Here is a 26,852-nt window from a genome sequence, read left to right on the forward strand (position 1 = left end):
TTAACCGTGCATTGTACGCAGAACAACTCTGGAAAGTACGTCGAAGGCATGGAACCTACTGTGTACTAACAACGCATCCCCCACCATCCAGTTGACACCAATACAGAATTTATTCATTAAAAAAAAAAAGATCTGGGAGCCTGGCAAGTTGGCTTAGTGGATAAGAATGCTAACTGCAAACCGGACAGCTAGCATTGAGTCCCCAGATCCCGCAATGGAGAAAGAGAACTAACTCCCAAATATAGTGCTTTGCCCTCTACATGTGTGCACTGTAGCACTCATGTCCACATACACATCATACACACACATGCATGCTTGCACTGATAATAATAATAGATTAAAACTAAAAAGGAAAAAGAAAAATTTTGGACTGGGTATGGTGGTGCATGCTTTTAATCCCAGCACTTGGGAGGCAAAGGTAGACAGATGTCTGTGAGGTTAAGGTCAGCCTGATCTAAATAGTGAGTTCCACGACAGCCAGGACTACAGAGAGGCTTTGTGTTAAAAACCGAGAGACAGACAGACAGAAACCCAGGGGGGGAGGGAGGATTAGAGGGGAGAAGCCTGGGCTAAGCAACTAAGGGACTGGCAAAAGCCTGGCAGCCTAAGTTTGGTCCCCAGTCTCACAGGTTACAGCCCCCCCCACACACACACACACAATTAATTAGAGTTTTTTCTAATCCTAATGTGAACCAGGCATGCCACCAAGCCTAACGATCTGTGTTCTATCCCCAGGACCCAGGTGATGGAAGGAGAGAACTGAGTCCAAGTTATCCTTGGACATCCACACATGCACCACAACATGCACACACGTGCAAATGCACGCACGCACACACGCACGCACGCATGCACGCACAAAGCCTCTCTTCTGTACCAATGTGCTGGAATAACTCCTGAACTGGGCTGCCCTAACATGCACAGCCAGAAACCTTTCCATTTAGACATTTGTTTCACCTGTTATTTTTATGAAAGTGTAGCAGCTGCCTTCACTTTCTAACCATGCTAGATAACTGAGTATGGATAAGAAGGGAAAATAACAGCTGTTCTAGCCAAGTGTGCACATCTGGGAGCTCTGTACTGAGGAACAAACCGGGAGAATCATAAGTTTGAGGTCAGATTGGACTATGTAGTAAGATAGACAAATGACCAAACTATGTGATAGACAGATGATAGATAAAGATAGATAGATAGATAGATAGATAGATAGATAGATAGATAGATAGATAGATAGATAGATAGATAGATTCTGATAAACTAAAAAAGAAATTAACACGCCTTTTTTTTAATACAAATAGCGATCAAGCACTTACTCTTTGCCAGTGTACATCAGAGCTAGACTTTGCACCTAGATCTGTCCAGTACTAGAGCCCACGGCACCCACTACTCTGGAATACTATGATGTTGACTTGGAGGTTGCATGCATCATTCTCTTGGTGGTCAATGAGAGGGATCATTCAAACTCAGTCTGAAAAGATCCCATGACACACACAAGGAGATTTTCAAATCTTGTAGATGTATCATTTACACAGAAGTAAAATCTTTCCATATGTCATTTGTTTCCAAAATACTTGGCTAGCTTTGATTTTTATTTTTTCCCCGTAACTCACAAGCATCCCATGGTGTGGGCGGAGGGGATGGTGAGGAATGTCCATATTAGTACAAGGAAGAATCTAGAAGTGCCATGAAAAAGAGCAACCCTGTTAGAGCTGCTGGGAAGTTTTCTACAGAAATGTAGGACAGAACAGAGAACGCAGGCCTCCTCCAGGAATCACAAAATACCTTTAAAAACAAAACACTCGGGAGGGGAGGGGACTTTGGAGGACCCAGCCTGTACTACCAGCCTTGCCTTAGTGCCCCGCCCCCGCATCTATGCTTTTAGGGAACACCCATGTCAGCCTTTGGGTGTCTTCATTTTACTCCATTTTTTTAAATTATGCTTAAATTGAATTTGGGGATTTTATTACTATAGTAAGTGAGATAATGACTCAGAGATGTGGCGCCATTGGTAACATGCTTGCCTAGCAGCATGAAACCGTGAATTCAATTTGCAACATCACATAAACTGGAATGGTGGTACACACCTATAATATTTGTCCTTGGTGGGTGGAGGCGGAACTATCGAGAGTTCAAGAGCATCTTTGACTGTATAGGGAGTTTGATGCCAGCCTGGGCCACATGAGACCCTGCCTCAAAAGAAAAAAAAAAAAAAAAGACACAAGGGGGATTGTACTTGTTTTATTCAAGAAATAAAATAAAAATTGAATGTTCAGATAAAAAAAAATGAGGTTATAGTTAAAGTGATGGTCTTTTGTCGTTTGAAAATATAAAAGCTAGGGGCTAAAAAGACGGCTCAGTTGGTAAAGGTATGTGTGAACTACAAAGCCTCATGACCTGAGCTCAACCCTCAAGACCCACATGATGGAAAGAGTTGTCCTCTGATTTCCACAGGGACACCATGGCTCACATGTGAGTGCTCGTGTGCACACACATACACCCAACACTTAATGTAATTTAAAAGTTTATAAGAAAACACAAAACCTACGTGACAAATAATTTTTTAACTCTAAACTCTTGATTGTGCTTTTTTTTCCAGTACATATTTGTCTCCTTACTCTCCAGAGATTCAACATACAAACTGCTAAAATCTGTGTGTGGACACTTGGAGGTGCGTATGACATCAGAATTCTATGCTGCCTTTCTTCGGTGTTTCCTAAGCTCTGTAGTTGATCCGGATTTTCATTTTATTCCTGTGATTTCAGAACACTAGTGTTGGTAACAGTCCCAACCCATCTTCTGCTGAAAATAGTTTCCGGACAGATCGCCCTTCATCTCTGCCTCTGGTAAGCCATCCAAATAATGATCTAAATGCATGAGCAAAAGATGGAGCCACAGCTACCCTGTGCTCACATCACAGCCAGGGCTTGGGAAGAACTCATGACCAGTGTAGTTGGGGGATCGCTGCAGTGCACAGCTTATCTCTCCAGAAGCAGAGGAACCAAAGGAGGCCACTAACTTTTTTTCTAGTAATCTATAGGTTGTTCTACAGAGAAGAAATGTGATAGCGAGACCAGAGGTACCTAAGACCTTGCTTCGCTTGCTTGTCGGTTTTGTTGTGTGTGGTGCTGGGAGTCAAACCCAGGCCCTTATGCATGCTAGCCAAGCACTCTCCACTAAGCTACATTCCAGACACAATGATCCTCTAAAGAGAGCCACAAAGCTCTTTGAGGCAGGCTCAGCTCACAAAGGTCCATTCAGGGTACTTACTGGTGTACACCATCAGAAACCATGGAAAATTAAAACTAATTCTCGCCTTCCAAGACTTTAGCTTAGAAAAGATGGGCAAACTCAGAAATGACTAGGCAAAGCTCTTATCCTCAGGTAGCAGGTATAGCGCTGTTATGGTTCCTTAGGCTTTGTAGACTACAGTGAACACCTCCAGTGGTATCTCCCATTTGTACACAATGCATACCTATAATAGAATTTTGTTTTTCCAAGAGAGGTCTAACAATATCATATAAACCACTGACCCCACACTGATTATTGGTGTTTGCCTTGAGTCAAGCAATATAAACCCATAGTTTCAGTGGGTGGTGGCCCACACCTTTAATCTCAGCACTCAGGAAGCAGAGGCAGGTGGATCTCAGAGTTTGAGGCCAGCCTGGTCTACACAGTGAGTTCCAGAACAGCCAGGGCTGTCCAGAGAAAACAGAACAAAACAAAAACAAAAAAGTTTCAACATCTATGAATCTTCTTTTGCATTTTGAAAAACTAGTGTAATTAAAACATGTTCACATAAAAATTCGAACAGGAAAGTTTACCTGGGTGTGGTGGTATGCACCTGCAATCTCAGTACTTAAGGGCCTAAGACAGGAGAATTGCTCTGAGTTTTAGGCCAGACTGGGCTACATAAGCCATGCTAGAAGACATAGCAAAACCTTGTTTCAAAAACAAAAAGGAATGTTTATAGCAGTATTTTTCATAATAGCCCCAAAGTAGGATAAAACCCTGACATCCTTTAACTAATGAATGGGATGTCTTTAATATAGTATACAGTGGAATATTACCCACTCATAAAAAGGAATTGAAGTATTAATACATGCTACCACATAGATGGACCTTAAAATCATTATGACAAACAAAAACCACAAAGGCTAGATATTACATGACTGCATTTACTGATGCTTCTCAAGTGAGGATGGATCTCCATCTCCACAAAGCTGTCAGGATGATCCACAGCATGGGGAGGGGAAAGGTATGGGCAGTACAGAATCCACACAATGACTTAGACTTCAGCAAACATGGTTTCCAGTCTGAGCCCACCCAGCTGGAGTCCATTCTCATGGAAGTTCCTTCCACTCTGGCCCTCTTCTTTCATCCACTGTAATGCTAGCTGAGCTCACCACATGGGCGGGGAGATCCAGCGCATCCGTGTGTGTAAGGTGGCTCGCACACTGCCCCGTACAGGATAAGCGTCCAGTAAGTCGGGAGTAAGTTGAAGAGACTAAAGTTTTTCACTGTTCAGACTGGGCTGTAGCTCAGTTGGTAGCGTGCCAGCCTAGCATGCACGAAGCCATGGTTCTGTCCCGAGCCAGCACCAAACAGAGCGGGCATGGCGGCACACACCTATAGAGGTCGAGGCAGGAGGGTCCAAGGTTAAAGGTCATCCTCAGTTACCTTGAGACTTGGAGACCAGCCTGAGATAGATGGAGACCCTGTCTCAAACCATTAAGTATAAATCAGTCAATCGAATTGTCACCCTATAAATCATTGTAAGGAATCTAATGAATGTTGAGATGACCCAAAGACCACAAACTCAAACACAGACGTTGCTCATTTGCTTACCAGATGAGTCTTTTCTCAGTTGGCAGCTGAACGGTTAAGAGCTTAGCCTAATTCTGCCTCTGCCGGGGCCAGCTGGGAACACTATGTGTCTCCCTAGGCCTTAGCACTTCAGGGAAGCCAGTGGAATGCAAATTAAAACTGTGACCTTTTCTCACATCTTCTTCCTACCCTCTGTACCTCAGCCGACCCTGATCGGACCTAATTTAAAAGGTTGCAGCTTTTTTTTCTCGGTTTGTTTGGCCAGCAGTATTTTTTGCTTTTCTGTGCCCAGGGTCATTTTTTTTAATTATAATTTGCAATATTTTTGTTTACATATTTGAATGGATTTGAGCTGTTTACTCTTCTCTTATGGTGTCTGCAGCAGTCCGATGTTTCAGGGCACAGTACTGCTGAGACTTCTCAGCCTCCCACTAGTCATTTCTCACCGGCCATCCGGTGCTTTTCTCTAGATATTTGTTTCAAACAAGCCGTGGGCTGTTTCTAAGGAGAATTCTAACCATGCTGAAGAATCTCAGTTTCCGTAACCAGATACTCCCAGGTTAGGAAACTCCTGCAGCGTGTGGTAACCCATGCTTCATTTTCATATTTTATGGGTCAGGCTTAAGCCCGAGGGCTCGGGTTTACAAAGGCCTGCCTGTCTCCTCACGTCATTGTCCCCCCTCAGGATTTCAACGATGAATTCTCAGACCTGGATGGAGTGGTTCGACGACGAAGACAAGACATGGAAGGGTACAGCAGCTCTGGCTCGCAGACTCCAGAATCCGAGAACTCCCGAGGTCTGGGGAAATCGTGTCCTGATTCAAATTTCATGCCCCACAAAACACCCTCCCCTCGCCCACCTCAAAACGAAACAAACAAATAAGAAAAACAAGACCCACCCTTCTCTTCCCAGTTAACAGTTGCAAAGGAGAACTGGGGAAAAGGTTCCTAAGAAAGAGAGTAGCCTCCATGGCAAAAATCCATCTCCTTTGTCCATATTTAACAGGCATCTCTTACACGGATATGCTACGGTGGCTGAGAGAGATCAACGTGAGGTTTCTCACCTGTTTCAGTAATAGTAATAGTAGGAGTCGGTGATACTGTCTGTGGATGCTGCCTCAGCACCCTCGCATCGTTTTATTTCTTGGAGAACTTTGGGCTTCAGTCTCCAGGCACCACATCCCACTCATGAGAGATCCACAAAATGGCCATTATGTAGATGAAGGAGTCGTGGGCTTTGTAGCTGACCCTATGATTGTTAAATATATTGAGGAGCGAATTGACCTTGCCTCATTTTCCTGACAGACTTCCATGTGACCGAGTCTCAGACACTTCTGAATGTCACCAAGGGAGAAACAAAACCACCTCGGACAGATGCCCACGGGAGCAGAGCCCCTGATGGGAAAGCCAAGAGCCTGCCTACGCACGGTGAGGGGCAGGGTTGTTGATGGGCAGGAGATTCCCGTTGGTTGACCTGTAAAGAGCCCCAGTGTTTCACACTGGGATTGCCTCTCATGGTCCCTCCCTTCCTTCCTCTGGTGGGACTTTGCACGTCAAATCCCACTTCCATGTTCAATCAGTAGTTCCTGGTTCTGGGCTTTACCAGGGGTCACCGTGGAAGTTGCCACATTATTCACAGTACTTTGAGATTATGAACCAAAAGTTGGTGGTAAAACTCGTGACTGACTTGTTTCTTACTTATTAACTATAATAATAATAATTAATAATAATGATGATGATAATGGTATTGCATTGTTCTATTGCCCCCCCCCCAATACAATACTTGGCTGGAAAAATCCTCTCAAATATATATTATTAGATGAAATGACTTGGAAAAATAAATGAACCTACTGGTTAAAATACCAAGGAGGAGGCTTCTACTAATACTTTCCCTTCCTCCTGGGAATGACCCCATCTCAAGTACCTCTTCCCTGTTGAAATATTGCTGAGTGAAAGAAGTATGCTGCGGTGCTAACATATTCCTATTTTGGTTTCCACTCAACAGGTCAGTCAGAAACTGTCGGGATTTTGCCTAAAGTCACGTCTCAGAAATGCCCAACTCTCCGTCATATTCTTATATTCTATGCAATTGTGTAAGTCCATATATTTACTGTAAGTGGTTTATGCAAACGATCCGGTTTTGCAGATGAATAATCTCTTCATGTTGCCAAGAGTCATTGTAAATCCCACTTGTGCTGACACAACCCACATATTTTTCTTGGCAATTTCCGTTTCCTTCTTGGGCGTTTTTTTTTTTTTCTTCCCCTCAGGCTTAGGTTAGCCATTCATAATGATTGTGCTGAGCCTGCCACAGGACTGAGTCCTGAGCAACAGTCAGTAATTTCTGAAGCGTCTCTGTCTTGCTTATTTATTTTTCTGTGCGTTCAACTTCTTCTGAACGGAAGCCAAAATATCTTCAAGATGTCATCCATCTGTAACAAGATATCAGTCATCTTTACTGACAACTTAGGCACAGACGTTGTTTAACTTTTCATCAGCTTCCAGTCTATAACCAATTGCTTTTCTGAGAAGATCCAGTTCAGTTCTAGGGTGTCTTTCATACCAGAGGGGAATAAATATGCTCATCTGGTCCCCATTAAAGCAAGGAATTTGTGATTCTCCAGGGAACAAGGTTTGTTGCTCTCTGTTCAGGCTCCTGGGCCAGAGGAAGAAAGTGTCAAAAAGGAACTTCAGCTTAGCCATCCAGCTTGGGTCAGGCCTTAAACAATCCTATAAGAATGGCTGATTTTTGCACTTTGAGGACTTGGGTGGCGGGATTTTAAGTCTCCTTGGTGTAAGTTTTATAATATGTATCAAACCTTTATTTTTTCTTTTTTATTATTATTTTTCTGTTTTTTACTTCATTTGAATGTTTTGCCTGCATGTATGTCTATATGCCACATGCACACCTGGTGCCCATGGAAGTCACAAGAAGCCACTGGATTTTCTGGACCTGGAGTTACAGATGGCTGTGGGTACCAGGAATCGAACTCAGGTCCTCTGGCAGAGCAGCAGATGTTCTCAATTGCTGAGCCATCTCTCCAGTCCCTCAACTTAGCCCAAAGTCTCTTAAGCCTGTGGTTCTTTTTGAAAATGCTCCCAAAGTAGGAAAAAACGGCTCCAAGTTCACTGTTTTTTAAACATCAGTTCCTGGCCATTAACATACTGGAAATTTCTCGTTACCCCTCTCTAGTGTCTGTGCACTGATCGTCTCCACCTTCTACATGAGATACAGAATTAACACTCTGGAGGAGCGGCTGGGGTCCCTGACGTCCATTGTGGATCCCTACAGTACTGAGTAAGATGGCTTCCCCGTGCTTGCTCTTCCGATTGGTGTAACGGTTGACCTAAGTGTAGAGTCCTCCCTAGGAGACACTGAGAATACGTTCTGTGTGAAGTACTCAGCTGGGTGTGCAATGGGGGTGTAAAGAGGGAGAAGGGTCCAGAAATGAGTGACTTAACCCTGCATGATTCCTGTGCTGCTGTCAACATCTCCAACAATACTACAAGAAACATGCCGAATGTTATTCTGCTAATTATCCTAAGATGGTGGTTGTGACCTTGGCCTTAAACCATTCACCTCTATCTTTAGAAAATGGCAGTATGCCAGGCGGTGGTGGTGGTGGTAGTGGTGGTGGTGGTGGTGGTGGTGGTGCTGGTGGTGGTGCTGGTGCTGGTGGTGGCGGCAGCGGCGGCGGCGGCGGCGGCGGCGGCGGTGGCAGCGCACGCCTTTAAACCTAGCACTGGGGAGGCAGAGGCAAGCAGCTCTCTATGAGTTCAAGACCAGCCTTATCTACAGAGTGAGTTCCAGGAGAGGCTCCAAAGCTACACAGAGAAACCCTGTCTCAAAACCACTACCCCCCCCCCCAAAAAAAAAGAAAGAAAAAGAAAAAGAAAGTGGCAGTGAGTCAAAACATTTGTTTAAAAAAAATGATTCAAGCAACTCAGCACATGTCATCACTTGTAATTCTTTATATTAACAAATTTATTTACGGAACCCATGCCCATATTTATGATTACTAATTAGTTGAATGTGTCTGTGAAGATTTTTCATCTATCACTTTTTTTTTTTTTTTTTTTTTTTTTTTTTTTTTTTTGAGACAGGGTCTCTCTACCTAGCCCTCTCTGTACTGGAATTCACTATGTAGATCAGGCAGGACTCAAACTCACAGACCCACCAGCCTCTGCCTCCCAAGTGCTGGGATTAAAGGTGTGCGCCACCACCACCACAGCCCCGCACTTCTCAGTCTCCTAATGTAGAGAGACTTCTTTTCTGCCTCCAGTCCCAAATAACAACAAGGAGACTTCTTATTAATTATGAAAGTTTGGCCTCAGCTTAGGCTTGTCCCACTAGCTTTATGACTTAAATTAACCCATTTATTTTAATCTACATTCTGTCGTGTGACTTGTTACCTCATTTCTCTGTACTGCCCATGCTGCTTCCTCTGCATCTGACTGGCAACTCCACCTTCTTCTGCTCAGAGTTCTCTCTCTACCCAGAAGTCTTGCCTACATCTCCTGCCTAGCTATTGACCACTCGGCTTTATATCACACCAATCACTGCAATACATTTTTACACAGTGTGCAAATATCCACAACATTCTACTGTGCCATATACCATTCTAGACCCTTCTTCACTGTCCACCTAAATTACTTAAAGGTCTTGTTCTGTGTCTTATGCTTGCATACAGGTCATTTGGAGATCACGAATACATATTTGAACCAATACATGTATTCAGAAGCCTAATAAACAATTTAGAACAGATCCATATACCCTACCATTGCCCTCCCGTCATGTTCAAAAATGTTAATACAACTCTCTGTTTGTATTAGAGGTGACTCCAAACGATTGCACACTGTTGCTTCCTATCTTCCAAGGAGTTGCTTTTATTAGAAAAATATACCTCATGTTCTAGTACCATATAATTAACTTAGCAGTAAAGGGGGGAAATTCCAACAAACAAAATGTTCATTCCCCTCTTAAAATCAGCCCAAGAAGAAGTACTATCTAAAAAATAATTTACAAGGAAAAGTGAAACACACACACACATACACACACACACACACACACACACACACACACACACACACACACACACATACATACCACATACAAAGTAAGGTCAGGGGACACCCACAATGGAAGGACGATTGATACAGCATCATTCCAGACCCTGACCTTCCCTGGGCCCTTTGTCCAGAGTGAGCCAGGTAGCTAAATCCACACATGTAATCTGATTCCGCACTTGCTGAGGAGCCTTCCCTTTGAGCCCGTACAGTTGGCCAGTGTTATGAGCAAGCGGCAGGCTCCTCGGGACCACCACTCTTCTCCAGCTCCATGCCTGCTGGTGAGACCATCACTGTCCCTCAGAATTGCCTGTTGATACATCAGTCCTCTCAACCTCAACTCCCCTCAACTAGAAAATCGAGAGTTTAAATTCCGTTTCCAGGAATTAAGGACTTATGAGCATATGCACATGCTCCTAATAGACACCTCTCTTAAGACGTGAGCAGCCATCAGCAATTTACTAAGCACCTTTGTCGCAAAAATGAACCCGATAGAAAATAGGTCAGACCAGTCATTGACATCCAAGAACTCAATCACCAAAATTAAATCCCACCCAAGTGGCACTGAAGAGATGGCTCGGCTATGCAAAGCATGACTGCTGCTCCGCAGAGGACCTACCTGGGTTTGGTTTCCAACACCCACATGGCAGCTTACCACCATCCATAAGGCCTCCAAGGGCACTGTATGCATGTGGTACACAGATATGCATACAGACAAAACACTCGTACATGTAAAATAAAAATAAATAAAATTTTAAGGAAGCACACCCAAGAAATATACAGATGATGCAGACCACGGAAATATAAGAAGTGATATTAGCGCATCCTCCAGGGAAATGTACCTACTTGTAGCTCTCCAAAGTTCCTGTGGGATTAGCTGGTACAACATCCCGGTATAGAATTCCAGCCATGAGTAGTCAGTTGGTATGATGAGTATGATGAGCTATATTTGTATATTTATACAAGTCATAAGGAAAGAACTGGGAGGGAGGGGTGACCCTCATGGCTGTGAGGAAATTTAACTGGCTTCATAAGGATACTCCCTGGCTTTTCAACCACTCTAGTGTAAATGGCCCTTTCTACCATCTATCATGGCTGAGACCAGCAGTCCGTCATGAACACGTCGCTGTCGTGGGGATGGCAAGGATGCTAGGATCTGAACAAAGGCCCTAAGAAACCACATTCTTGAGAACAATTGTCTGAGTTTTGTGTTCAAGCCAACACACAACAAGGCACTTGAAGAAAATTCGCTTAAGAGATTTCATGCTAAACTCAGAACTGGTCAATACACATCTACCTTAGAGTTGAGGATTACTACCCAGCCTTTGTGACAGTTACAGGCAAAACGATGCTGGTCCTCTCTTCCACCCCATAGTTTTCTGTTCAAACATAACATTCCATGCCTGTCTTTGCCATGGTCGCTCTTAATGATGTTTCTCTTTTTCCTTACAGGCAGACAGTCCCATCGGGCCTGGGATCACCAGTACAGTTAAATGTGGAGGCCCTTTGCCAAGAACTTACAGCTAACATAGTGAAATTAGAAAAGGTAAGTTGATTTTTCCCAAGTACGCAAGCAATCTGGTGGTTCCTTTCTGCTGCTACTGGCCTTTCTTTTCTCCCCCCCCCCCCCCCCCCCCAGACAGGGTTTCTCCATGTAGTTTTGGTTCCTGTCCTGGATCTCGCTCTGTAGCTCAGGCTGGCCTTGAACTCATAGAGATCTGCCTGGCTCTGCCTCCTGAATGCTGGGATTAAAGGCGTGCGCCACCGCCACCACCGCCGCTCGGCTGCTACTGGCCTCTTTTATTTCCATAAACAAACAGAATTTAACAGAATTTAATCTCACCACAAAATAGTGATTTAGCTGGTCTATCGCTTGTGTCCCCGGCTGGACATGAGACCACTGGTAAGTGATCAGTGACACTGGGGTTCATGGAGGTTTGCATTTGGGAGTCAACTAGAAACTACTGACTAGCTACAGAGTGGACTCTCAGCTCACACAAAACAATGTGTCTAATCCGTTACCACCTTGACTCATAAGGAATAAATAAAGTTTTAAATTACCTTGCTCCAAGTGGCAGAGGTCGAAGGCTGTTATCTGGGGACCTGGAATTTGAACCGCTGGCCAAGTTGTGGTTAGAAGTCTACTGCTTGCTTTCTGCAAGTGTCCCGTTAAGAACACTAACTGCTCCTCCAGAGGACATGGATTCAATTCCCAGCACCCACATGGCAGCTCACAGCTGTCTGTAACTCCATCTCCAAGGTATCCAACACCCTCACACAGACATATATGCAAACAAAACACCAACGCACATAAAATGAAATAATAAAATCATTTAAGAAAAAAGCTGGGTGTGGTAGCACACGCCTTAAATCCTAGCTCTTGGGAGGCAGAGGCAGGGGATCTCTTGAGTTCTAGCTAGCCTGGTCCGCAAAGTGAGTTCCAGGACAGCCAGAGCTACACAGAGAAACCCTGTCTTGCGGGAGTGGGGGCGGGGAGTCTTCTGCTTAGGACTGGCTCAGTGGTAGAAAGTGTCTTTAGCACTCGAAAGGGTGTGGTTCCATCCTAACAGTAAATAAACCTGCCTCTCATTTGCTACTCATGCTTCTATCTCCAAAGTGCCTTCCCTGGGTCGGGCCTGTCCTTAGCTTCATTCATAGATTTAAGACGGTAAGAGGATGAATGAGGAGAGGACCATTCATAACTATCCTGGACATACACCTAATTACCAGGGTTTACTTCTCCTTTCAAACAGTCCAGTCCTTTCGAATCTCCTTCGGTCTTACCCTAATCTGAGGCTCTCCGGAGCGGGACACTGTTGTTTTTCAGTTTTACCCATTCTGACTTGTAAATGCTGTTCTTTTGGATCAGATGCCCACAGAATCCTCCCTCCTCCCCTGCCTGGCCCTGCCAGGACGCCACAGAAGGGTTTGTTCACCATCCACAGTTGGCATGTCTGTGTAGGGCTCAGACCCAGCCCAGCTGGGCAGCTGGGGAGACTGCTGGAAATGAAAGGCGACCACTCGCCTCCCGAAGCAGAGTCTGTAAAAAGTAGATTGGGGCCGAAATGTTCCCAGAGGTGGCTGAGCAGTTGCCTGGCGCAGCCCGGGAACGAAAAGGCCCAAATACACTGTGGGAAATCCTGAGACGTGGCTCGGCTCTTTGCAGCAATCCCTTCCCGCTGTCGGAGACCGGTCGTATCTATGCTTCGTGGTCAGTCCTCAGCTCTGCTCCCCTGTTTCTGTTCACGGTTGTCACTGCCCCTTCAGTCACGCTCACAGGAAACCCAGGGGCGACCCCACCCCTGCCCCTCAAGTCCCGTGAGGTCTGCCCTCAGATGTCTCCCCATTCCTTGTCTTTCAGTCCCACCGTGCTGGCCCCTGAGTATCGTCTGACACTGTGAAATCGAATCCCATCGTGAATTGTCCTTAGAGTTTCTATTTATTATTATGGGATGTGAGAGGGTATGAGGAATGTGTAGACACGGGCCCCTGAACACATGTAGGGGTCAGAGGACAATTTTGGGGAGTCAGTTCTTTCTTTAGTGGGTTCCAGGAACAGAGCTGGGGTTCAATAAACTTGAACAGCAAGTACACCCATCAAGCCATCTCCATGGCCCCTATTTATATTTTCTAATACTCCTGAAAATCAGCATTTGATATATTTATTGGCTACTGGATTTTTGACTATCAGTTGCTTATTTATCTCTTTTGTTTGGGTTTTGCTCTTTTTTTGTTTGTTTGTTTGTCTTTATAGGTATGTTTATCCTTTTTTTTTCTTTTTTGGTTTTTTGAGACAGGGTTTCTCTGTGTCGCTTTGGTGCCTGTCCTGGATCTCGCTCCGTAGACCAGGCTGGCCTCAAACTCACAGAGATCCTCCTGCCTCTGCCTCCCAAGTGCTGGGCTTAAAGGCATGTGCCACTGCCGCCCAGCTCTCTCTTTCTTTTTTAAGACGTATTTTATGTGTATGAGTATTTTGCCTGCGTGTACATAAGAGCACCACGTGTGGGTCTGATGCCCAGAGAGAACAGAGGAGAGTATCAGATCCCCTGTGACTGGAGTTTCAGACAGTTGGAAGCCACTGTGTGGGTGCTAGAAACTGACACCAGGATCTCTGCAAAACAGCAAGTTCTCTGACCCACTGAGCCACCTCTCCCCACCCCCAATTTTATTTTTTGTTTTGTTTTGTTTTTTTTGGTTTTTGGTTCTTGTTTTTTGAGACAGGGTTTCTCTGTGTGGCTTTGCGCCTTTCCGGGAACTCACTTGGTAGCCCAGGCTGGCCTCGAACTCACGGAGATCTGCCTGGCTCTGCCTCCCGAGTGCTGGGATTAAAGGTGTGCGCCACCACCGCCTGGCCAATTTTATTTTTTAGATTTAAAAAAAAATTTTATTTTATGTATCTGAATGTTTTGACTGAGTTGTGTGTATTTGCACCTGGTGTATACAGTGCATGTAGAGGCCAGAAGAGGGAGGTGGACACACACACACACACACACACACACACACACACACACACACACACACACCTAAAGCTGGAGTTAAAGACAGTAGCGAGCTACCACTTGGGTGCTGGGAACTCGGGTCTTGGTTACTTCTCTCATGCACCCCAAGCCCACCTGCCTAGGAACGGCACTGCCCTCTGAGTTGCGCCTTCCTCCATCAATTATCAGTTAAGAAAATGTTTCACAGACAGGGCTGCAGGCCGGTCTCATGGAGGCAGCTCCTCCACTGAAGCTCCCTTTTCCCAGGTGTCACTAGATGTGTGACAAGGTGCAGCTAGCTGTGACATCCCCTGAGCCATCTCCCCAGCTCAGAATGCTTTAAAATTCGTCATTAGAGCCGGGCGGTGGTGGCGCACACCTTTAATCCCAGCACTCGGGAGGCAGAGGCAGGCGGATGTCTGTGAGTTCGAGGCCAGCCTGGACTACAGAATGAGATCCAGGAAAGACTCCAAAGCTACACAAAGAAACCCTGTCTTGAAAAACCAAAAAAAAAAAAATAATAATAATAGTTATTATTATTATTTTCTTCGGGCTGGAAGTGGCATTCATGGTAGAATGATGTAGTAAGAAGAACATAAATTTGGGTCTTATTTCTGTTTTTATTCTTACTCTGTCACTTGCTGTCTGTGTACACGGTCCTGTTACTTATCCTCCCTCACCCTCAGTGTCAGATGTAGACCCAGCCTGTGTATGGGGTGCCACGGTCAAGGCGAGAATACCCGAGGACCTGCCCACGCATGCTGGAGGCCCTTTCTTTTTCTTACCCTGAGCGGGCCTGTAGGATGTCATAGACTTCCTCCAGGCGGTGTCTTAGTTATGCAGTGCTCTCAGTGAAGGCTTCAAATTGGGTAATTCATAAAGAGAAGGGGCACATTAAGCTCTCAGTTCTGGAGGCCGGGAGGTTCAAAGTAGGGAGGGCGTACCTAGTGAAGGACTTCCTGCAGATGGGAGCTCCGTGATGAGACAGAGAGAGCTTGCTGCCGTGGGTGTCTCTTCATATCAAACCATTAACGCCATGATGAGTAAAGCCCCACCTTAAAGTACCATCGGCATAGGACTTTGGGGGTTCCATTTCAACCTGCGTTGTGTTGGGGGACACAAATAGCAGGCTGTAGAAGAATATGTTTTTTTTTAATCCACAGGTTCTCTACACCTATCAGTAATATTGGTTGTTCAGAATCCCTTGCTGTGAATTCTTTAAAACTCGCCTATTCTGTGTTTCCTGAGAACATTTTAATGCCCAACTGTGGACTGTAGTCTTGAGGTCCAAACATATGACGTAGTTGGTCTCTCTGGAAGCCAGTCTTCTGTGGATGTTATGCATAGCAATGTGTAATGGAATTGCTAAACATTATGTCGCTAGTTAAAACCACAGGGCGGAGCTGTATATTTAAATTTAACCTCCGCATAGCTTTTTACTCTGGGTAGAACAAGGTCCTAGCACTTCCCGGCCATAGCAAATGTACTTTTAAGAGGGGTTGGGGATTTAGCTCAGTGGTAGAGCGCTTACCTAGCAAGCACAAGGCCCTGAGTTTGGTCCTCAGCTCTGAAAAACTAGATAGATAGATAGATAGATAGATAGATAGATAGATAGATAGATAGATAGATAGATAGATAGATGATAGATAGATAGATATACTTTTAAGATACATATTGCAGTTTATAACAGCAGCATCTCTTTTATCGTTTCAAGATACAGAACAACCTACAAAAGCTGCTTGAGAATGGTGACTGAGGGACCAGATGCTGGGGCCAACATAATACCTCGTTTTCCCTTGAAGAAGGTGCTTCCCGAGAGAGTCTGCTGTGCGCCCCCTGCTGGCCAGAGGCGCAAGAGGCTGAGAATCCAGATGTGTTTGCACTTGGAGCTCTCCAGCTCCGGAAAGGGGGAAAGGGAATGATTTTGCTTTTGTGCAATAAAAGTTGACCTTGTCTCTGCTGCTGCCTGAAGAAAACAGACCCATCTCGGGAGGTGAGCAAGGTCCTGGAGGACCCCTGTAGCGGGAGAGTTATGGTGATGGTCAGTAAACACTGCACTCCATGCTTTTCAGCCCTCCCCAGCCTCCTCTCGGCTCCCTTCACCCATCCCAACCAACCTTCAGACCTAAGGGGTACACCGTATGCCAGCAAACTCAATATGGTCCTTTAAATTAGCCATGAGCCTCCAACAAGGCAGTGAATATTTCCAGATGAACAGGCTTGCTTCAGACACCTGCGTTTTGGTCTCTGTTTTGTTTTGGTTTTTTTTTTCCTTCTGTGCTTATGTTCTGATTTCTTTTGTCTGTGAGTTTTGGTTTTTCATTTTAGTTTTGTGAGCATGTCTGGTAAAGTGAATTAAAGGTTGCATCTGTGTTGGGCTGTTTTGTTCCCCGTGACTGGTACTTAATTGGAGTGATTCTCCCCCACCTCTGATCAGGAATCTTTGAGGTGGCAGACTGAAGTACTGAATTAGATTCACTCTGAAACCACAACTAATCCTTAAGCCAAAAGTTGTGATAGTGATTTCCTATGCAATGGAAAGTACTGTTTCTAAGATTCTAAGTGGGCTACAGTAGCAGTTTTGAGCCAGGATGTCTGTGTTGGACTCTAAATCCCATTTCAGCATGGTAATTGGCTGTCTCTCTCCTACAATAAAGCAATTAAGTGGTGGTTTGCTAACTTTACTTACAGTATGGGTTGGATGTTTTTTATTAATAATTATTTAGGGTACCGTAAGATCTGTAAGTGTAAAACATTCTATCTGCAATGCGTTTTATAATCATTTCTATGAAATGTATTTTGTTTAATCAGATAAGCTAATAAGTGGATTGGTTACATCATTTGTATTTTGTCAGCCTACTGGGTAACTGTGCCTGGTGCACTGACTTTTAATAAATACTCATTGGCTAAAACACTCTACGTAACACTGTTTCCTGGGTTTGTCGACTCTTTTACCTCAGACTTGCTGTGCCTTTTAAATGTCCTCACCTCCACACTGTGACTTTCATATTCACCACCACCACCATGGAGGATTTATTTCAAAAGTCAAAAAAGATACGTTAAGTTTTTTGGGTTATAATGATGTCAAGGAAAGAAAATGAGCTTTGAAATCAGGAGACGAGTTTTGATTCCTAGGTTTGATTGACATTTTATGAGGTGTCTGGCCTCAGACAAGGTAACTGGCCATCCTCTTGCCTGCTTTGTTCATGAGACTGAAAGTACCAAAGAAAAAGTGCCAGTGTGGATATGATGAAGCCGCTAAAACACACAACTTTGTTGGGCGAGTAGTTTCCCTCTTAACAGGTACCATGTTCTTTTTTTTTTTTTTTAATTTTATTTTATCTGTGTGGGGGGCTGGAGAGATAGCTTAGTGGTTAAGAGTACTGGGTGCTCTTCTATAGGTCCCGAGTTCGGTTCCCAGCATCCACATGATGGTGGCTCACAGCCATCTGTAATGAGATCTGGTGCCCCCTTCTGGCCTGCAGGCGTACATGTGGACAGAACACTGTATACATAATAAATAAATCAATCAAAAGAAGTTTTACCTGTGTGTGTGTTTGTGCACGTGTATGCAGGCGGTCTGAGAGGACAACTTTCAGGAGTCGGTTCTCTCTCTAAACCACAACTTCCAGGCATCAAACTTAGATTGTCTGGCTTGCTTTGCAAGCACTTTTACCCCCTAGGACCTCACTGTTCGTGACCTGCCACCTAGAGGTTCATCTTAAAGCAATAATCAAGTAAAAATCAGTTTTACGTGTAGGAATATTTTTTGAGAGAAGATCTTACTATGTAGCTCTTGCTGGAACTTGCTATATATAGACCAGGCTATCCTCTAACTCACAGAGGTCTGGCTACCTCTGTCTTCTAAGTACAGGGATTAAAAGCACGTGCCATACCCAGCCTCCAAGAATGATCTTTGAAGCTTTCTGGTAGCAGAACAGGTTTTGTTTTGGATTTGGGGCATTTATTTATTTATTTATTTATTTAGAGACAGGGTTTCTCTCTGTAGCTCTGGTTGTCCTAAAACTTACTCTGTAGACCAGGCTGTCCTTGAACTCACAAAGATCTGCCTGCTTCTGCCTCCCGAGTGCTGGGATTAAAGGCTTACGCCACCACCGCCCAGCTCGAACAGTTTTTAAGAAAGGTACATTGTGGAACGTTGCCATCGTTTGGACGCCTCCCTGTTAGAATTCCTTCCATCTCACCAGCCCAGGATATCCTTTTATGTACTGCTCCCCACCCCACCCCCATTTTATTACACTTATCTAATTGGAGGGGGGGCAGTATATATACTATGGCACATGTGTGACCATCAGGTGACAACTTGCAGGAGTTGACTCTCTGAACCTATGGATCCCAGGAATCAATCCAGGTTATTAGGTTTGGCAGCAAGCCCCCCTTTCCCCACTGAGCAGCCCCCTCATGTGCTGCTTTTAAGCGTGTATCCTGACACAAATGCTGTGGCCAGATTAACTGACAGAGCCAAGGCTGCCATCACACGTGTGATCCCCCACCACGGCTTCCCTGGTGCTGGGCTTTCAGGCATACGCTGCCCCGTACTGCTTAATGCAGCATGCTTGATTGCCTGAATTTCCAGGCCGTCTTTGTTGTTTCTAGACACAAAGCCTTTTCTAGTGTGGGAAGAAAGACTGAAAACCACGTTTTCTATTGTGGTTTTTCTTATCTTTTGTGTTTCTAACCACTTAATGTAGTCTTTTTTAACCCCTCTGTACACACACACACACACACACACACACACACACAGCATCCACCACACCAATAGTCTGTGTATGGTAATGAGAAATGGGAGATGAAATAGCCCTTGCCTGCCAATAAAGCCACTGTATAAATGGGTCCTTATGACTCACACAACTCATTATCCTTTAGATCTTTAAGAATCTGGCCAGAAAGCCTCACTTGGACAATGCTTTCTGAAAGTAGCCTTAATACACAAAAGTATGAGAAAACGCATCGTGGAGGAGTATGCATCCATTTGTCCTGCCATCACTCTACCTAATTTTTTAAAGATGTGTTTATCTTATTTTGTACGTGAATTGTTTTGCCTGCAAGCACGTATGTGAAAGGATGATAACCAGAGTTACAGAGAGCTTTTTGGGGGGGAAGGAGGGGATAGGAGAGAGGAGAGCCTGGCCTGGAGAGGGAGAAAGATGGCAGGAGCAGAGCAGAGCAGGAACAGAGAGAGAGCGTGGGGTCTGCATCCGGCTTTTTAAGGCACGGATGTATCGCCCTGATGACATAAGACGCAAGACCCCGAGCTGCGCATGTGCAGGAGTGAGGGCAGGCTCCTACCGGTGGACACCACTCCTTTTCACAGATGAGGAAATCCACACAGAACAGCCAGGTAGCGTTCCCTAGAAATCACATACCTAGTTAAACCTCAAAGCAAACTTTCTCCGAAACCTGTGAAAGTGCCCACTTGAACGGACGACAAGACAGCCCTCTTAAAAATGACATTTATTTTGTGTGGTGGGTGAGGTATCAGGACAACTGCAGGAGTTGTCCCTGGGGGTGAACGGGTTGTCTGCTCGGCCGCCGAGTGCCTGCTTAGCAGCTGGGCATTCTCTGTTTTTCTCTGAGTTGTGGGGTTCGCCCTCTACTCTGAGTCCCAGGTACTCGTCAGTCCTGGGCTGCAGGAGAGTGACGGCAGAGCTCTAGCTCAGACGGCCTCTGCTCTTCCAAACTCTCACGACTCCATTACATGCTACGGAGAGAGCTAAGCTGTATCCAGTTCCGCCTGCACCCCGGGACCCTAACCAGGCTCCTTTCTCTCATGCCAACCCGGCTTTCGTTCCCTTCTTTCCAAGGACCTCAGCCCTTTTAGCCGTAGCTTCTCCAGTACCAAGTCACATACATCCCTTTAGAGCCTTTCTCAGTTTTATTCACGGGTTTCGTCTGGATCTCTGTAAGTTCAAGACCACACTGGTCTACAGGAGATTGATCCAGTATAGGAGAGAAACCGAGTCAGGCTGTGGTGGCACACACCTTTAACCCCAGTATTTGGGAGGCACACATGCCTTTAATCCCAGCACTAGGAAGGTTGAGATAGAAAGTGAAATGGCTGGGCGGAAAAAGACATACAAGGTGTGAGGAGACAGGAACTAGAGGCCTTTTCGGCTGAGGACTCCGAGGCATTCAGTCTGAGGATTCATGGACATCAGCGGGGGAGCTGGTGAGGTGAGAAGTGGCTGTGGCTTGTTCCTTTGTCTCTCTGATCTTTCAGCATTTACCCCAATATCTGACTCTGGGTTTTTATTAAGACCATTGAGATTCGCGCAACATTCTAGAACAAGTCTGTATGGGTATTCTCATTTCTCCTTGGAAAACAGCTAAGAATTGAAAGGCTGTGTCTCATGACAATTATATGATTAACTTTTTAAGAAACTAAAAAATGTACTGGAGAGGTGAAAAACATACTGTTTTTTTTCAGGGGACTTGAGTTCAGTTCCCAGCAGCCACGTCAGGCAGCTTACAACCACCTACAACTTCAGGACATCCAATGCTCCCTGGCCTTCTCAGGCATCTGTAAACATACACACACACACACACACACACACACACACACACAGAAAGAGAGAGAGACATGCATACACACACAATAAATAAGTATCCTTTAATCCCAGCACTCGGGAGGCAGAGCCAGGAGGATCTTTGTGAGTTCGAGGCCAGTCTGGTCTACAGAGCGAGATCCAGGACAGACGAAAAGCTACACAGGGAAACCCTGTCTCGAAAAACAAAAAAACAAAAACAAAAACAAAATTAAAATGAAACCATAATCTACTATCCTAAATATACATTCCCATCACCAGTGTATGGACTAATTCAGCCAATCTTCACCCACATGAAATATACAGTCTTAAATTAGTGCGCTAATCCAGTCACTTGATCTCTGCCTGGGCTCAGATGGCACCCCATGACCAGAATCCTGTTAGCACACTTGACCAGAGAAGTTCATGCATTTCAGGCCAGCACATGCAGCCTTTGGATTCTGGGGAAACCTCAAAGGCTACTGTCAGTGGTGACTCTTACCCCTTTGTGGATCAGTAAGCAGGACAGGATACTGATCCCTCTAAGCTCTTGCTTCCACTAACCCTGCACCATGGAATTAAGCGGAGGCAGGTTCCTTTTGCCCAGACGGATTTGTGTTTTTGAGACAGAGTCACATGTGGCTCAGGCTGGCCTCAAACCTGACATTTTGCCAAAGATGACCTCGAACACCTGATTTTCCTGCTTCCACCTCTCGAGGGCTGGATTACAGGTGTGTAACTCCCACATCCAGTTTATGCCATGTTGTGAGTGCTAGACAGGTACTCTACCAACTGAGCTATATCCCTAGATCCTAAACGGATTTTGGAATGGAGTTTTTTAGTTCCATTTTCTTTATTTCATGTGCATGTCTCTGTGTGAAGTTTTTTAATTGTATTTATTTAGTGTATGCCTATGCACGTGTGTGTGTGTGTGTGTGTGTGTGTGTGTGTGTGTGTGTGTATGTGTGTGTGTGTGTAGACACACATGTGCTATGGCAAGCATGTGGAGGTCAGAGAATAACATGGAGTCATCTCTCTCTTTTTACGGTGTGTACCATGTGAGCGCCCCGGATTAAACTCAGATCAGGTCATCAGCTGCAGCTGCGGGTACCTTTACCTGATGAGCTATTTCTCCAGCCCCTTGAATGAAGATTTTTAGGAAAATGACAGTATATATAAATATTTCTAGAGAATTGAGTCCCACAAGTATTCACCTTCTTATATCAATACTTCAATATCAGCAATAATCATTCATTAAAAAATGGCCCATTTGCCGGGCAGTGGTGGCACATACCTTTAATGCCAGCACTCGGGAGACAGAGGCTGGTGGATCTTTGTGAGTTCAAGGCCAGCCTGGTCTACAGAGCGAGATCCAGGAAAGGCGCAAAGCTACACAGAGAAACCTTATCTCGGGGGGGGGGGGGGGGGGGGGGGGAGGCCCATTCAGCAAGGGGTTGTCACACAATATGAGAACCTAAGTTGGATCCCTAATACCTACACAAAAAGCCAGGCTCAGTGGCATATGCCTATAATCCTGGCACTGGGAGGCATAATTAGGGGACCCCTGATGCTTGCTAGCTAGCCAGTCTAGCTGAATCAGTAAGCTCCAGACTCAGTGAGAGACTCCATCTCAATAATAAGGAAGACACACAATACTGACCTCCAGCCTCGGAGCACACACATATACACCTGTGCGCGCGCACACATACACACACACACACACACACACACACACACACACACACACACATATGGTACCCATGAACACATACAAAAAAATAAAATAACAAATAATACGAAAGTGAGTTTTTTAAATTTATTTTAAACAGTAAAATATTTTCTCTGTAGAAAATAGTATAAATGATAACGTTTCCCAAGAAGCCCTTCTAAGCCAAATGATAGCTGAATTATACATATAAATATTGATTAGATTCTGGGATACAGAAGAGACCTATCTTCATCTGTTCAGAGAGCTATGTTTTACTTAAGCTGTGTATGAGAGATTCCTATTCATCTTCCCCTTCACTGTTTGATTTACGGCAGATATTTCTCTATAGGCTCATCCATAATCTAAACGAAAGTGAGTTTTTAAAATAAGAATTTGGTAGTCATTTGGAACAAGTCACATGAAAAACTAATTGATTTCCCCTTCCCAGGGACTAGGTAATAGCCAGAGGGAATCGCACCTCTATGTCAACTATGGCCTCAGGAAGAAAGGTCTTGGGAATATCCCCTCCCCTGATTTAGTCAAAGAAGGAAAGAACATTGCTGGAGAACTAGAACCTTCCACTTGTACGTGGAAATAGTTCAACGCCCTAAATTCTGTCTAGGAAAGAGGTGATAAAAATGAAGGAACATAGCTGGGCAGTGGTGGCGGCGGCGGCGCATGCCTTTAATCCCAGCACTCGGGAGGCAGAAGCAGGCAGATCTCTGTGAGTTCAAGGCCAGCCTGATCTACAGAGTGAGTTCCAGGACAGCTAGGGCTACACAGAGAAATCCTGTCTTGAACACACACACACACACACACACACACACACACACACACACACACACACACGGAACAACTGTGAAAACTCCAAAGCTGCGGCGTGGCAGCAAATTCTGATGGGGATCTGGGGATGTGGCACATTATTCTCTGAGAGCAATGCTGAGAATCTCTCAGCTTTCCTCTTGGTTCTCCTCCAGGTAAATATTCCCACATGGCCACTCCTGCTATTAAAATAGCTGCATAAAACCAGATACCTGGTCTTCCTGGAAAAATACGAATCGATGTTTTTATGATCTTTTGTTCTGGCACTGCCAGGATCTCTATACATGGGCCACTTCCTGACATTTGGGTAAACTTTAATGAATCAGACCATGACACTTATAAAGGACAAATTATGCTACCCCCGTCCAGCTTCCTGAACAGTGCTGGAGGGTCGGAGAGATGGCTCCATGGCTAAGAACACTGGCTGCTCTTTGAGAGGACCTGGGTTTGAGTCCCAACACCCATGTAGCTGCTCAAAACCATCTGTAACTCCGGTACCAGGAAATCTGATGCCTTCTTCTGGCCTCCTTGAGTAACGGGCATGCACATGCACAGACGTATGCCAGGCGAAACACTCATACATGTGAAAATAAAAATTAAAACATTACATAAAATAAACAGTGCCTGAGCTAGCGGAAGTGACCAAACAGGTAGGATTGGCTAACATTAGACCGACTATTCGACTTCCTTTCAGGTCTGGATGTTTGTCCTCATGCATATCTGTGCTGGTTAAACCCTGGCTATGAGGAAACACAAGAGCACAAGCCTTGTCTCTTTTCCTGGGCCAGAACAAAGTCCCCGAGAGAACAGCGTACACAGGACATAATCATTTGGGCTCACCAGCTCACCGGGTCCAGTCCATGGTTTCCTGGCCCCACACATTTACACACAACATCGTGGTGCTAAGAGCATGTGCCAGAGGCTGTTTACCTCATGGCCCACAGAGAAATGCCTGTCACCCAGGTATAACCTTCAAAACCATACATCCAGGAATGTGTACGGCCCCCACCAGCTGAGGATAAAACCGTCAGTACATGAATCTGTAGGAACCGTTTAAATTCAAATGGCCTAGTTCGTGGATTTGGTTTTCATGAACTCTTTAGTATCTCCCAAACACTCCTTATTTGGCATTTGATAATTATGATTTTTTATTTATATATATATTGGTATTGGGTACCAGCCATAAACATGGTACCTGCAGTGGTTTGGATGAGAGTGGCCCCATAGGCTCACATATTTGAATGTTCAGTCCCCGGTTGGTGGAGCTGGTTGGGAAGGATTAGGAGGTAAAGCCTTATTGGAGGAGGTATGTCATTGGGGGTGGGTCTTGAAGTTTCAAAAGCCCAAAACATTCCCAGCTAGCTCTCTCATGCACTCTCTCTCTCTCCCTCATGCTCCCTCTCTCTCTATCTCTCAATTTCTCTCAATCTCTCTCTCCCTCCCTTCCCTCCCTCTCTTCTTTTATCCCTCCCTTCCTCTCTCCCTCCCTCCTGTTTGTGGATCAGATGTAAGCTCTCAGCTACTATTCCGGCACCACGTCCGCCTACCTGATACCATGCTTCCCACCATGATAATCATGGACTCACCCTCTGAAACTGATATTCATATCTCATGGTTATTTTAGGCTCAGGGACAGAAGCTGAAGCCAGAGGTCCTATCCTAGATCTTAGATGTAACAAGGTGACTGGATGGGGAATTCCAGCTTGGCTGGAGTTGAGAGCCAAGCTTCCCTCAGATTAAATGGGAGAAAGGGCTGAGGTCTCACTTCTCGCTCCCAACCAAGCAAAGCCTTCCAGTAAAACAACCTGAAAATAATTTATCTTCTCTAAGATGTCTGCAAACTCTGGGAAGCGACACACTATGAGTTAATCAGCCCACGATTTGTTTTGTTTTAGGTAAGAACCTGCCACTAAAATATGCCAGACTTGTCTCTCAAAACATTGCAGTGGTTTTCGTTTCTTTGTTTGTTTCTCCTGAGCCTATGGAATCTGACTGGACGAGACTGCTGCTGTGCCTCTCAATATGGAAGCAGCAGCCCACATCCCAGCACTGGTTGGCACATTCCGTAGCCCTGAGGTCATTCAGGGGTCAAATGGAAACTGTGACCAGAGAAAAGCTGTGATGTGAGACTAAGCAAGCACCACCCACCCTGTCTCTGATCTACCTGGGAAGTCAGCCTCAGCAAGTCCCACACATGTCCCTATCGACCAGCTGCAAGGCAGAAGGCACATTCACGCCAGCATGGAGAAGACTGGACTACTGCTCTGTGTAAACGTGAAGTTATATGACATTCTAGAGGCAACAAGAACAGGTCGGTATTGTAATTGAATTGATGGTATTAACACTAGGTACAGATTAGGTTTTGTCTTCTGTGAGTACTTCAAACAGGACAGCCAGCAACAATAACGACAAAAGAATCATTTCCGATAAGTAAAAGGCCCACTTATGAGCTTTTACTCAATCCCAAAGGAACTACTTCCAAGCATTCAAGGACGTGGCAGCTTGTTCCCAGTTTGCAGTATGTTGGTTGAGATACCAAGTCTAACTCCAAATAACCCAACCTTTTGTCTCTAGGGTTCAGGGTCATTCAGAGGGAAATGTTTTATTTTAATGACCCACAATTAAAATGACATTAAGGAAACTCCCAAGTATATGATTGTACTAAATTCCCATATGAGAATTCCCATAAGGAAAAAAAAATGTATTGTTCACTTAAAAATCAAGGAAAGACTTTTCCCATTAAGCTGAGGCTGGGCAATCTGTTCATTTATGGGCTAGTTCATAGATTGAGCCCCCTCCCCCCGCCACTATCTGCATCACCCACAACGTTCATTCAGTCACCACCCCTTATGGAAGGGCGTGACTCGATTGGTAGAGTGCCCTAGGCTCTGGTCTCCATTCCCAGCACCTCATAAACTATATACAGTGGTGCACACCTATAATTCCAGCACTCGGAGATGGAGGCAGGAGAATCAGTTCAGGTCATCCTCAGCCACATAGTGAAGCTGAGACCAGCCTGGGCTGAATGGAATTCTGTCTCAAAAAAGGAAATAAGGGCTGGAGTGTGGTGGTGCACACCTTGAATCCCTGTCCTTGGAAGGCAACGGCAGAAGGACCTCTGTGAGTTGAAGGCTAACTTGGTCTGCTCAGAGCTACAGGCCAGCCAGGGCTACAGAGTGAAATCCTGTCTCAAAACAAACAAATAAATACAACCTGCACCACTAACATGTCTGTTCCAGTCCAGCCTCATGGACGCATGAGAATCACAACAGAAACAAGACAGGAGGTCATCTCTCAGAGAAGGGCCTAGGGGTGGGCAGGCCAGAGCTGATGCCTGTGCACCTCAGAGTCCTCAGAGTAGAGATTCTTCCTAATTTTTCACACAGTCATGCAATGGTGGCAAATGCCTTT

At 45.1% G+C, this 26,852-nt stretch overlaps 1 protein-coding gene across 1 annotated transcript in view; it reads left to right on the forward strand.

The window, feature by feature from the left end:
* The window catches only part of Gramd2b (GRAM domain containing 2B), a 69,750-nt gene extending 52,470 nt beyond the window's left edge, over positions 1 to 17,280 (forward strand). Inside the window, exons 7-14 of the mRNA XM_052742205.1 lie at positions 2,594 to 2,665; positions 2,760 to 2,840; positions 5,507 to 5,618; positions 6,127 to 6,249; positions 6,827 to 6,914; positions 8,015 to 8,119; positions 11,341 to 11,434; positions 16,081 to 17,280. Coding sequence (XP_052598165.1) covers positions 2,594 to 2,665; positions 2,760 to 2,840; positions 5,507 to 5,618; positions 6,127 to 6,249; positions 6,827 to 6,914; positions 8,015 to 8,119; positions 11,341 to 11,434; positions 16,081 to 16,122 — 717 coding nt within the window. The 3' untranslated portion in view covers positions 16,123 to 17,280. The remainder of the gene's footprint in view (positions 1 to 2,593; positions 2,666 to 2,759; positions 2,841 to 5,506; positions 5,619 to 6,126; positions 6,250 to 6,826; positions 6,915 to 8,014; positions 8,120 to 11,340; positions 11,435 to 16,080) is intronic.
* Positions 17,281 to 26,852: the final 9,572 nt, after the last annotated feature.

Source organism: Peromyscus californicus, unplaced genomic scaffold, assembly GCF_007827085.1.
Source record: "Peromyscus californicus insignis strain IS unplaced genomic scaffold, ASM782708v3 Scaffold_17__1_contigs__length_78620276, whole genome shotgun sequence".
NCBI lineage: Eukaryota > Metazoa > Chordata > Mammalia > Rodentia > Cricetidae > Peromyscus > Peromyscus californicus.